Source organism: Protomyctophum bolini (assembly GCF_963924005.1).
Source record: "Protomyctophum bolini genome assembly, chromosome: 17".
NCBI classification, from domain to species: Eukaryota; Metazoa; Chordata; class Actinopteri; order Myctophiformes; family Myctophidae; genus Protomyctophum; species Protomyctophum bolini.
In genome coordinates, this window is record NC_137878.1 from 40,733,706 (window position 1) to 40,747,771 (window position 14,066).

Here is a 14,066-nt window from a genome sequence, read left to right on the forward strand (position 1 = left end):
TGGGAGGCAAATTATTTTGGCAGGCAAATTATTTTGGCAAATTATTTTGGGAGGCAAATTATTTTGGCAAATTATTTTGGGAGGCAAATTATTTTGGGAAGCAAATTATTTTGGGAGGCAAATTATTTTGGCAAATTATTTTGGGAGGCAAATTATTTTGGCAAATTATTTTGGGAGGCAAATTATTTTGGCAAATTATTTTGGGAGGCAAATTATTTTGGCAAATTATTTTGGCAGGCAAATTATTTTGGCAAATTATTTTGGCAGGCAAATTATTTTGGCAAATTATTTTGGGAGGCAAATTATTTTGGGAGGCAAATTATTTTGGCAGGCAAATTATTTTGGGAGGCAAATTATTTTGGCAAATTATTTTGGGAGGCAAATTATTTTGGTAAATTATTTTGGGAGGCAAATTATTTTGGGAGGCAAATTATTTTGGGAGGCAAATTATTACGCGGCTTTTAATTTTGAATTACGCGGCTTTTAATATTCAATTACGCGACTTTAATATTCAATTACGCGACTTTAATTTTCAATTACGCGACTTCAATTTTTCAATTTTGGCAAATTATTTTGGGAGGCAAATTATTTTGGCAAATTATTTTGGGAGGCAAATTATTTTGGCAAATTATTTTGGGAGTCAAATTATTTTGGGAGTCAAATTATTTTGGGAGTCAAATTATTTTGGGAGGCAAATTATTTTGGCAGGCAAATTATTTTGGCAAATTATTTTGGGAGGCAAATTATTTTGGGAGGCAAATTATTTTGGGAGGCAAATTATTTTGGGAGGCAAATTATTTTGGGAGCTTTTAATTTTGAATTACGCTGCTTTTCATTTTGAATTACGCTGCTTTTCATTTTGAATTACGCGGCTTTTCATTTTGAATTACGCGGCTTTTCATTTTCAATTACGCGGCTTTTAATTTTCAATTACGCGGCTTTTAATTTTCAATTACGCGACTTTAATTTTCAATTACGCGACTTTAATTTTCAATTACGCGACTTCAATTTTTCAATTTTGGCAAATTATTTTGGGAGGCAAATTATTTTGGCAAATTATTTTGGGAGGCAAATTATTTTGGCAAATTATTTTGGGAGGCAAATTATTTTGGCAAATTATTTTGGCAAATTATTTTGAGAGGCAAATTATTTTGGCAAATTTCTTTGGGAGTCAAATTTTTTTGGGAGTCAAATTATTTTGGGAGTCAAATTATTTTGGGAGTCAAATTATTTTGGGAGGCAAATTATTTTGGGAGGCAAATTATTTTGGCAAATTATTTTGGGAGTCAAATTATTTTGGGAGTCAAATTATTTTGGGAGGCAAATTATTTTGGCAGGCAAATTATTTTGGCAAATTATTTTGGGAGGCAAATTATTTTGGCAAATTATTTTGGGAGGCAAATTATTTTGGGAGGCAAATTATTTTGGGAGGCAAATTATTTTGGCAAATTATTTTGGGAGTCAAATTATTTTGGGAGTCAAATTATTTTGGCAGGCAAATTATTTTGGCAAATTATTTTGGCAAATTATTTTGGGAGGCAAATTATTTTGGGAGGCAAATTATTTTGGGAGGCAAATTATTTTGGCAAATTATTTTGGGAGTCAAATTATTTTGGGAGTCAAATTATTTTGGCAGGCAAATTATTTTGGGAGGCAAATTATTTTGGGAGGCAAATTATTTTGGGAGGCAAATTATTTTGGTAAATTATTTTGGGAGGCAAATTATTTTGGGAGGCAAATTATTTTGGGAGGCAAATTATTACGCGGCTTTTAATTTTGAATTACGCGGCTTTTAATATTCAATTACGCGACTTTAATATTCAATTACGCGACTTTAATTTTCAATTACGCGACTTCAATTTTTCAATTTTGGCAAATTATTTTGGGAGGCAAATTATTTTGGCAAATTATTTTGGGAGGCAAATTATTTTGGCAAATTATTTTGGGAGTCAAATTATTTTGGGAGTCAAATTATTTTGGGAGTCAAATTATTTTGGGAGGCAAATTATTTTGGCAGGCAAATTATTTTGGCAAATTATTTTGGGAGGCAAATTATTTTGGGAGGCAAATTATTTTGGGAGGCAAATTATTTTGGGAGCTTTTAATTTTGAATTACGCTGCTTTTCATTTTGAATTACGCTGCTTTTCATTTTGAATTACGCGGCTTTTCATTTTGAATTACGCGGCTTTTCATTTTCAATTACGCGGCTTTTAATTTTCAATTACGCGGCTTTTAATTTTCAATTACGCGACTTTAATTTTCAATTACGCGACTTTAATTTTCAATTACGCGACTTCAATTTTTCAATTTTGGCAAATTATTTTGGGAGGCAAATTATTTTGGCAAATTATTTTGGGAGGCAAATTATTTTGGCAAATTATTTTGGGAGGCAAATTATTTTGGCAAATTATTTTGGCAAATTATTTTGAGAGGCAAATTATTTTGGCAAATTTCTTTGGGAGTCAAATTATTTTGGGAGTCAAATTATTTTGGGAGTCAAATTATTTTGGGAGGCAAATTATTTTGGGAGGCAAATTATTTTGGCAAATTATTTTGGGAGTCAAATTATTTTGGGAGTCAAATTATTTTGGGAGGCAAATTATTTTGGCAGGCAAATTATTTTGGCAAATTATTTTGGGAGGCAAATTATTTTGGCAAATTATTTTGGGAGTCAAATTATTTTGGGAGTCAAATTATTTTGGGAGTCAAATTATTTTGGGAGGCAAATTATTTTGGCAGGCAAATTATTTTGGCAAATTATTTTGGGAGGCAAATTATTTTGGGAGGCAAATTATTTTGGGAGGCAAATTATTTTGGGAGCTTTTAATTTTGAATTACGCTGCTTTTCATTTTGAATTACGCTGCTTTTCATTTTGAATTACGCGGCTTTTCATTTTGAATTACGCGGCTTTTCATTTTCAATTACGCGGCTTTTAATTTTCAATTACGCGGCTTTTAATTTTCAATTACGCGACTTTAATTTTCAATTACGCGACTTTAATTTTCAATTACGCGACTTCAATTTTTCAATTTTGGCAAATTATTTTGGGAGGCAAATTATTTTGGCAAATTATTTTGGGAGGCAAATTATTTTGGCAAATTATTTTGGGAGGCAAATTATTTTGGCAAATTATTTTGGCAAATTATTTTGAGAGGCAAATTATTTTGGCAAATTTCTTTGGGAGTCAAATTATTTTGGGAGTCAAATTATTTTGGGAGTCAAATTATTTTGGGAGGCAAATTATTTTGGGAGGCAAATTATTTTGGCAAATTATTTTGGGAGTCAAATTATTTTGGGAGTCAAATTATTTTGGGAGGCAAATTATTTTGGCAGGCAAATTATTTTGGCAAATTATTTTGGGAGGCAAATTATTTTGGCAAATTATTTTGGGAGGCAAATTATTTTGGGAGGCAAATTATTTTGGGAGGCAAATTATTTTGGCAAATTATTTTGGGAGTCAAATTATTTTGGGAGTCAAATTATTTTGGCAGGCAAATTATTTTGGCAAATTATTTTGGCAAATTATTTTGGGAGGCAAATTATTTTGGGAGGCAAATTATTTTGGCAAATTATTTTGGGAGTCAAATTATTTTGGGAGTCAAATTATTTTGGCAGGCAAATTATTTTGGGAGGCAAATTATTTTGGGAGGCAAATTATTTTGGGAGGCAAATTATTTTGGGAGGCAAATTATTTTGGTAAATTATTTTGGGAGGCAAATTATTTTGGGAGGCAAATTATTTTGGGAGGCAAATTATTACGCGGCTTTTAATTTTGAATTACGCGGCTTTTAATATTCAATTACGCGACTTTAATTTTCAATTACGCGACTTTAATTTTCAATTACGCGACTTCAATTTTTCAATTTTGGCAAATTATTTTGGGAGGCAAATTATTTTGGCAAATTATTTTGGGAGGCAAATTATTTTGGGAGTCAAATTATTTTGGGAGTCAAATTATTTTGGGAGTCAAATTATTTTGGGAGTCAAATTATTTTGGGAGGCAAATTATTTTGGGAGGCAAATTATTTTGGCAGGCAAATTATTTTGGCAAATTATTTTGGGAGGCAAATTATTTTGGGAGGCAAATTATTTTGGGAGCTTTTAATTTTGAATTACGCTGCTTTTCATTTTGAATTACGCTGCTTTTCATTTTGAATTACGCGGCTTTTCATTTTGAATTACGCGGCTTTTCATTTTGAATTACGCGGCTTTTCATTTTGAATTACGCAGCTTTTAATTTTGAATTACGCGGCTTTTAATTTTCAATTACGCGACTTTAATTTTCAATTACGCGACTTTAATTTTCAATTACGCGACTTCAATTTTCAATTACGCGACTTTAATTTTCAATTACGCAACTTTAATTTTCGAAAAAATGAAATGTGAAATGTGAAAATCGAAAAATTGAAAATCGAAAAATCTAAAATTTCAGATTTCAGATTTTCAATCAGGAAATCAGGAAATATTTAAATCGATAATAGGACCCGAAATCAATTATTAAAATGAATAATCGATAATAGTTTGTTTTTTTTTTTAATTTTTTTGAATTACGCGGCTTTTCATTTTGAATTACGCGGCTTTTCATTTTGAATTACGCGGCTTTTCATTTTGAATTACGCTGCTTTTAATTTTCAATTACGCGGCTTTTAATTTTCAATTACGCGACTTTAATTTTCAATTACGCGACTTTAATTTTCAATTACGCGACTTCAATTTTTCAATTTTGGCAAATTATTTTGGGAGGCAAATTATTTTGGCAAATTATTTTGGGAGGCAAATTATTTTGGCAAATTATTTTGGGAGGCAAATTATTTTGGCAAATTTTTTTGGGAGGCAAATTATTTTGGCAAATTATTTTGGGAGGCAAATTATTTTGGGAGGCAAATTATTTTGGCAAATTATTTTGGGAGGCAAATTATTTTGGTAAATTATTTTGGGAGGCAATTATTTTGGGAGGCAAATTATTACGCGGCTTTTAATTTTGAATTACGCGGCTTTTAATTTTCAATTACGCGACTTTAATTTTCAATTACGCGACTTCAATTTTTCAATTTTGGCAAATTATTTTGGGAGGCAAATTATTTTGGCAAATTATTTTGGGAGGCAAATTATTTTGGCAAATTATTTTGGCAAATTATTTTGGGAGTCAAATTATTTTGGGAGTCAAATTATTTTGGGAGTCAAATTATTTTGGCAAATTATTTTGGGAGGCAAATTATTTTGGGAGGCAAATTATTTTGGCAGGCAAATTATTTTGGGAGGCAAATTATTTTGGGAGGCAAATTATTTTGGGAGGCAAATTATTTTGGGAGCTTTTAATTTTGAATTACGCTGCTTTTCATTTTGAATTACGCTGCTTTTCATTTTGAATTACGCGGCTTTTCATTTTGAATTACGCGGCTTTTCATTTTGAATTACGCGGCTTTTCATTTTGAATTACGCAGCTTTTCATTTTGAATTACGCGGCTTTTAATTTTCAATTACGCGACTTTAATTTTCAATTACGCGACTTTAATTTTCAATTACGCGACTTCAATTTTCAATTACGCGACTTTAATTTTCAATTACGCAACTTTAATTTTCGAAAAAATGAAATGTGAAATGTGAAAATCGAAAAATCTAAAATTTCAGATTTCAGATTTTCAATCAGGAAATCAGGAAATATTTAAATCGATAATAGGACCCGAAATCAATTATTAAAATGAATAATCGATAATAGTTTTTTTTTTTTTTTTTAATGAAAATCTGTTGGAAAGGCAATAATATTGTCATCCAAACAGGACAGGCCTACCAAAGTGTGCCTGGGGATGTGTCTGTGTAGCTGCATGACAGAGGAGTGTCTGTGTCTGTGTCCGGGGATGTGTCTGTGTAGCTGCATGACAGAGGAGTGTCTGTGTCTGTGTCCGGGGATGTGTCTGTGTAGCTGCATGACAGAGGAGTGTCTGTGTCTGTGTCCGGGGATGTGTCTGAGTAGCTGCATGACAGAGGAGTGTCTGTGTCTGTGTCCGGGGATGTGTCTGTGTAGCTGCATGACAGTGGAGTGTCTGTGTCTGTGTCCGGGGATGTGTCTGTGTAGCTGCATGACAGAGGAGTGTCTGTGTCTGTGTCCGGGGAGTGTGCGTGTGACTCCAATCAAGATACAGGTTTGGAGGATTTAGCTGGACCACCAGTGGTCCTTGAGGGGGTTCCCTTAGGTTAGTAACCAAATGGACCCTTATTAACTCTCTCAAGAGTTAAAATTATTCTTAATCATCTACATCAGGGGTTCCCAAACTGTTTTGGCTTAGGTACCCCTTGAGGGGAAGATTTTCTTTTTTATTTGTAGGGTTCATAAAATAAATTTGAAAAAAAAGGAAAAAAAATCATAAAAAAAAAAGAAAAAAGAAAAAAGAAAAACGAAGAATCGATGAATCGTTAACTCATTCTGAACGTGAACCCATTTTGGTGTTAGCATCATGTTATGCTTTAGCTATTGAAAGATAGCAGATCTACAAGCTCATAGCGCGCCACCGAGTGGCGCGCTACGAGCTTGTAGGTCTGCTATTTTTGAAAAATCGAAGAAGAACGGCTGACATTTTTAGAATCTGATCTCAGGTCAGAATGGGTTAATCAGACCAGTGTGTGTCCAGTGGAAAACCTCGTATGAATCTGATCTCAGGTCAGAATGGGTTAATATTGAATTATACAAATCGATTTTCATTTTGGACACATTTACACATCCCTAGTGGCGGTGGGATGGGGTCAGAGAGAGAGATACTTACGTTCTCCTTGTCCCAGATCTTGTCCTTGGCGCGCTGGGCGATGTTGAGGAGGTCGTCGCGGGTGATGTCGTCCACAGACTTCACCACGTAGCGCGAGGAGCGGGCGTGGCCGGTCCTCACGCAGCTCCGCCTCTTCTTGCGCCCGGCGGTGTCGACGCCCTCCTCGTCCACCTGTAGGAGGCGGCAAAGTATACTGGCGTGTGAAAAGTATGAATATACTGCAAAATGTACTCTAGATCAGGTCAACGAGGGCCAATATATTTCCACACTCACTCCAGAGGGGCCACAGTACATATTACTGTCATAGCAAAATTAGCCGATCTACAAGCTCACAACGCGTCTCAATGCGACACGTTTTGAGCTTGTAGATCAGCTATTTTTGCTATATTTGAATTGAAAACCTGCATTTTTTTTTTGCTATTGGAATCCTGAAAAGTAACCTTTTTTATTGAATTTCAAATGCATTTAGTTATAGTTATTGTTATCTTTATGAACTGTTAACATAACTACATTGGACACAAAAAGATAAGCATTTTAATACTAGTCATTTAGTACTAGTCATTTAATACTAGTCATGAAGTAATTAAAGCGGGTTTGGAATTGTAAACGGCTGAAATCAATACTATATCAGTATTCTGACATTAACATGCGGGCCGCATTAAGTGAAGGTGGGGGCCGCATGTGGCCCTCGGGCCGCCAGTTGCCCACCCCTGATCTAGATGCATCATGTTACGTAAGTACAAGTACGGGAATTCTACATTTTGCTTGAGTATAAAGTACAAAGGTATTGGTATCAACATGTACTTAAAAGTACCAAAAGTAGAAAGTACTATTTTCTGCGGAAACAGCGAGTTGAGAAAACAGACTTGAAAGGTTCACTTCTGTGGTCTCTAACATTACACCTATAGCTACATGTTTAAGCATTTATTTCATATTTACATGTCTTCTGTGGACTCTAACATTACACCTATAGCTACATGTTTAAGCATTTATTTCATATTTACATGTCTTCTGTGGACTCTAACATTACACCTATAGCTACATGTTTAAGCATTTATTTCATATTTACATGTCTTCTGTGGACTCTAACATTACACCTATAGCTACATGTTTAAGCATTTATTTCATATTTACATGTCTTCTGTGGACTCTAACATTACACCTATAGCTACATGTTTAAGCATTTATTTCATATTTACACGTCTTCTGTGGTCTCTAACATTACACCTATAGCTACACGTTTAAGCATTTATTTCATATTTACATGTCTTCTGTGGACTCTAACATTACACCTATAGCTACATGTTTAAGCATTTATTTCATATTTACACGTCTTCTGTGGTCTCTAACATTACACCTATAGCTACATGTTTAAGCATTTATTTCATATTTACATGTCTTCTGTGGTCTCTAACATTACACCTATAGCTACATGTTTAAGCATTTATTTCATATTTACATGTCTTCTGTGGACTCTAACATTACACCTATAGCTACATGTTTAAGCATTTATTTCATATTTACATGTCTTCTGTGGTCTCTAACATTACACCTATAGCTACATGTTTAAGCATTTATTTCATATTTACATGTCTTCTGTGGTCTCTAACATTACACCTATAGCTACATGTTTAAGCATTTATTTCATATTTACATGTCTTCTGTGGTCTCTAACATTACACCTATAGCTACATGTTTAAGCATTTATTTCATATTTACATGTCTTCTGTGGACTCTAACATTACACCTATAGCTACATGTTTAAGCATTTATTTCATATTTACACGTCTTCTGTGGTCTCTAACATTACACCTATAGCTACACGTTTAAGCATTTATTTCATATTTACATGTCTTCTGTGGACTCTAACATTACACCTATAGCTACATGTTTAAGCATTTATTTCATATTTACACGTCTTCTGTGGTCTCTAACATTACACCTATAGCTACATGTTTAAGCATTTATTTCATATTTACATGTCTTCTGTGGTCTCTAACATTACACCTATAGCTACATGTTTAAGCATTTATTTCATATTTACATGTCTTCTGTGGACTCTAACATTACACCTATAGCTACATGTTTAAGCATTTATTTCATATTTACATGTCTTCTGTGGTCTCTAACATTACACCTATAGCTACATGTTTAAGCATTTATTTCATATTTACATGTCTTCTGTGGTCTCTAACATTACACCTATAGCTACATGTTTAAGCATTTATTTCATATTTACATGTCTTCTGTGGTCTCTAACATTACACCTATAGCTACATGTTTAAGCATTTATTTCATATTTACATGTCTTCTGTGGACTCTAACATTACACCTATAGCTACATGTTTAAGCATTTATTTCATATTTACATGTCTTCTGTGGTCTCTAACATTACACCTAGCTACATGTTTAAGCATTTATTTCATATTTACATGTCTTCTGTGGTCTCTAACATTACACCTATAGCTACATGTTTAAGCATTTATTTCATATTTACATGTCTTCTGTGGTCTCTAACATTACACCTATAGCTACATGTTTAAGCATTTATTTCATATTTACATGTCTTCTGTGGTCTCTAACATTACACCTATAGCTACATGTTTAAGCATTTATTTCATATTTACATGTCTTCTGTGGTCTCTAACATTACACCAAGCTACATGTTTAAGCATTTATTTCATATTTACATGTCTTCTGTGGTCTCTAACATTACACCTATAGCTACATGTTTAAGCATTTATATTTACATGTCTTCTGTGGTCTCTAACATTGCACCTATAGCTACATGTTTAGGCATTTATTTCATATTTACATGTCTTCTGTGGACTCAAACATTACACCTATAGCTACATGTTTAAGCATTTATTTCATATTTACATGTCTTCTGTGGTCTCTAACATTACACCTATAGCTACATGTTTAAGCATTTATTTCATATTTACACGTCTTCTGTTGTCTCTAACATTACACCTATAGCTACATGTTTAAGCATTTATTTCATATTTACACGTCTTCTGTGGTCTCTAACATTGCACCTATAGCTACATGTTTAGGCATTTATTTCATATTTACATGTCTTCTGTGGACTCTAACATTACACCTATAGGTACATGTTTAAGCATTTATTTCATATTTACATGTCTTCTGTGGACTCTAACATTACACCTATAGCTACATGTTTAAGCATTTATTTCATATTTACATGTCTTCTGTGGACTCTAACATTACACCTATAGCTACATGTTTAAGCATTTATTTCATATTTACATGTCTTCTGTGGTCTAACATTACACCTAGCTACATGTTTAAGCATTTATTTCATATGTACATGTCTTCTGTAGACTAACATTACACCTATAGCTACATGTTTAAGCATTTATTTCATATTTACATGTCTTCTGTGGTCTCTAACATTACACCTATAGCTACATGTTTAGGCATTTATTTCATATTTACATGTCTTCTGTGGACTCTAACATTACACCTATAGCTACATGTTTAAGCATTTATTTCATATTTACACGTCTTCTGTGGTCTCTAACATTGCACCTATAGCTACATGTTTAGGCATTTATTTCATATTTACATGTCTTCTGTGGACTCTAACATTACACCTATAGCTACATGTTTAAGCATTTATTTCATATTTACATGTCTTCTGTGGACTCTAACATTACACCTATAGCTACATGTTTAAGCATTTATTTCATATTTACATGTCTTCTGTGGTCTAACATTACACCTATAGCTACATGTTTAAGCATTTATTTCATATTTACATGTCTTCTGTGGTCTCTAACATTACACCTAGCTACATGTTTAAGCATTTATTTCATATTTACATGTCTTCTGTGGTCTCTAACATTACACCTATAGCTACACGTTTAAGCATTTATTTCATATTTACATGTCTTCTGTGGTCTAACATTACACCTAGCTACATGTTTAAGCATTTATTTCATATGTACACGTCTTCTGTAGACTAACATTACACCTATAGCTACATGTTTAAGCATTTATTTCATATTTACATGTCTTCTGTGGTCTCTAACATTACACCTAGCTACATGTTTAAGCATTTATTTCATATTTACATGTCTTCTGTGGTCTCTAACATTACACCTAGCTACATGTTTAAGCATTTATTTCATATTTACATGTCTTCTGTGGTCTCTAACATTACACCTATAGCTACATGTTTAAGCATTTATTTCATATTTACATGTCTTCTGTGGACTCTAACATTACACCTATAGCTACATGTTTAAGCATTTATTTCATATTTACATGTCTTCTGTGGACTCTAACATTACACCTATAGCTACATGTTTAAGCATTTATTTCATATTTACATGTCTTCTGTGGTCTCTAACATTACACCTATAGCTACATGTTTAAGCATTTATTTCATATTTACATGTCTTCTGTGGACTCTAACATTACACCTATAGCTACATGTTTAAGCATTTATTTCATATTTACACGTCTTCTGTGGACTAACATTACACCTATAGCTACATGTTTAAGCATTTATTTCATATTTACATGTCTTCTGTGGTCTCTAACATTACACCTATAGCTACATGTTTAAGCATTTATTTCATATTTACATGTCTTCTGTGGTCTCTAACATTACACCTATAGCTACATGTTTAAGCATTTATTTCATATTTACACGTCTTCTGTGGTCTCTAACATTACACCTATAGCTACATGTTTAAGCATTTATTTCATATTTACACGTCTTCTGTGGACTAACATTACACCTATAGCTACATGTTTAAGCATTTATTTCATATTTACATGTCTTCTGTGGTCTCTAACATTACACCTATAGCTACATGTTTAAGCATTTATTTCATATTTACATGTCTTCTGTGGTCTCTAACATTACACCTATAGCTACATGTTTAAGCATTTATTTCATATTTACATGTCTGCTGTGGTCTCTAACATTACACCTATAGCTACATGTTTAAGCATTTATTTCATATTTACATGTCTTCTGTGGTCTCTAACATTACACCTATAGCTACATGTTTAAGCATTTATTTCATATTTACATGTCTTCTGTGGTCTCTAACATTACACCTATAGCTACATGTTTAAGCATTTATTTCATATTTACATGTCTTCTGTGGTCTCTAACATTACACCTATAGCTACATGTTTAAGCATTTATTTCATATTTACATGTCTTCTGTGGTCTCTAACATTACACCTATAGCTACATGTTTAAGCATTTATTTCATATTTACATGTCTTCTGTGGTCTCTAACATTACACCTATAGCTACATGTTTAAGCATTTGTTTCATATTTACATGTCTTATGTGGACTCTAACATTACACCTATAGCTACATGTTTAAGCATTTGTTTCATATTTACATGTCTTCTGTGGTCTCTAACATTACACCTATAGCTACATGTTTAGGCATTTATTTCATATTTACATGTCTTCTGTGGTCTCTAACATTACACCTATAGCTACATGTTTAGGCATTTATTTCATATTTACATGTCTTCTGTGGTCTCTAACATTACACCTATAGCTACATGTTTAAGCATTTGTTTCATATTTACATGTCTTATGTGGTCTCTAACATTACACCTATAGCTACATGTTTAAGCATTTGTTTCATATTTACATGTCTTATGTGGACTCTAACATTACACCTATAGCTACATGTTTAAGCATTTGTTTCATATTTACATGTCTTCTGTGGTCTCTAACATTACACCTATAGCTACATGTTTAGGCATTTATTTCATATTTACATGTCTTCTGTGGTCTCTAACATTACACCTATAGCTACATGTTTAGGCATTTATTTCATATTTACATGTCTTCTGTGGTCTCTAACATTACACCTATAGCTACATGTTTAAGCATTTGTTTCATATTTACATGTCTTCTGTGGTCTCTAACATTACACCTATAGCTACATGTTTAGGCATTTATTTCATATTTACATGTCTTCTGTGGTCTCTAACATTACACCTATAGCTACATGTTTAAGCATTTATTTCATATTTACATGTCTTCTGTGGTCTCTAACATTACACCTATAGCTACATGTTTAAGCATTTATTTCATATTTACATGTCTTCTGTGGACTCTAACATTACACCTATAGCTACATCTTTAAGCATTTATTTCATATTTACATGTCTTCTGTGGTCTCTAACATTACACCTATAGCTACATGTTTAAGCATTTATTTCATATTTACATGTCTTCTGTGGTCTCTAACATTACACCTATAGCTACATGTTTAAGCATTTGTTTCATATTTACATGTCTTATGTGGACTCTAACATTACACCTATAGCTACATGTTTAAGCATTTGTTTCATATTTACATGTCTTCTGTGGTCTCTAACATTACACCTATAGCTACATGTTTAGGCATTTATTTCATATTTACATGTCTTCTGTGGTCTCTAACATTACACCTATAGCTACATGTTTAGGCATTTATTTCATATTTACATGTCTTCTGTGGTCTCTAACATTACACCTATAGCTACATGTTTAAGCATTTGTTTCATATTTACATGTCTTATGTGGTCTCTAACATTACACCTATAGCTACATGTTTAAGCATTTGTTTCATATTTACATGTCTTATGTGGACTCTAACATTACACCTATAGCTACATGTTTAAGCATTTGTTTCATATTTACATGTCTTCTGTGGTCTCTAACATTACACCTATAGCTACATGTTTAGGCATTTATTTCATATTTACATGTCTTCTGTGGTCTCTAACATTACACCTATAGCTACATGTTTAGGCATTTATTTCATATTTACATGTCTTCTGTGGTCTCTAACATTACACCTATAGCTACATGTTTAAGCATTTGTTTCATATTTACATGTCTTCTGTGGTCTCTAACATTACACCTATAGCTACATGTTTAGGCATTTATTTCATATTTACATGTCTTCTGTGGTCTCTAACATTACACCTATAGCTACATGTTTAGGCATTTATTTCATATTTACATGTCTTCTGTGGTCTCTAACATTACACCTATAGCTACATGTTTAGGCATTTATTTCATATTTACATGTCTTCTGTGGACTCAAACATTACACCTATAGCTACATGTTTAAGCATTTATTTCATATTTACATGTCTTCTGTGGACTCTAACATTACACCTATAGCTACATCTTTAAGCATTTATTTCATATTTACATGTCTTCTGTGGTCTCTAACATTACACCTATAGCTACATGTTTAAGCATTTATTTCATATTTACATGTCTTCTGTGGTCTCTAACATTACA

General features: G+C 32.7%; 1 protein-coding gene across 1 annotated transcript in view; it reads right to left on the reverse strand.

Moving 5' to 3' along the window:
• The window catches only part of cdca7b (cell division cycle associated 7b), a gene marked incomplete at its 5' end in the record, with an annotated part of 80,818 nt that overhangs the window by 52,206 nt on the left and 14,546 nt on the right, over window positions 1-14,066 (reverse strand). Inside the window, one exon of the mRNA XM_080787275.1 lies at window positions 6,764-6,934. Within this exon, the coding sequence (XP_080643401.1) occupies window positions 6,764-6,934 (171 nt within the window). The remainder of the gene's footprint in view (window positions 1-6,763; window positions 6,935-14,066) is intronic.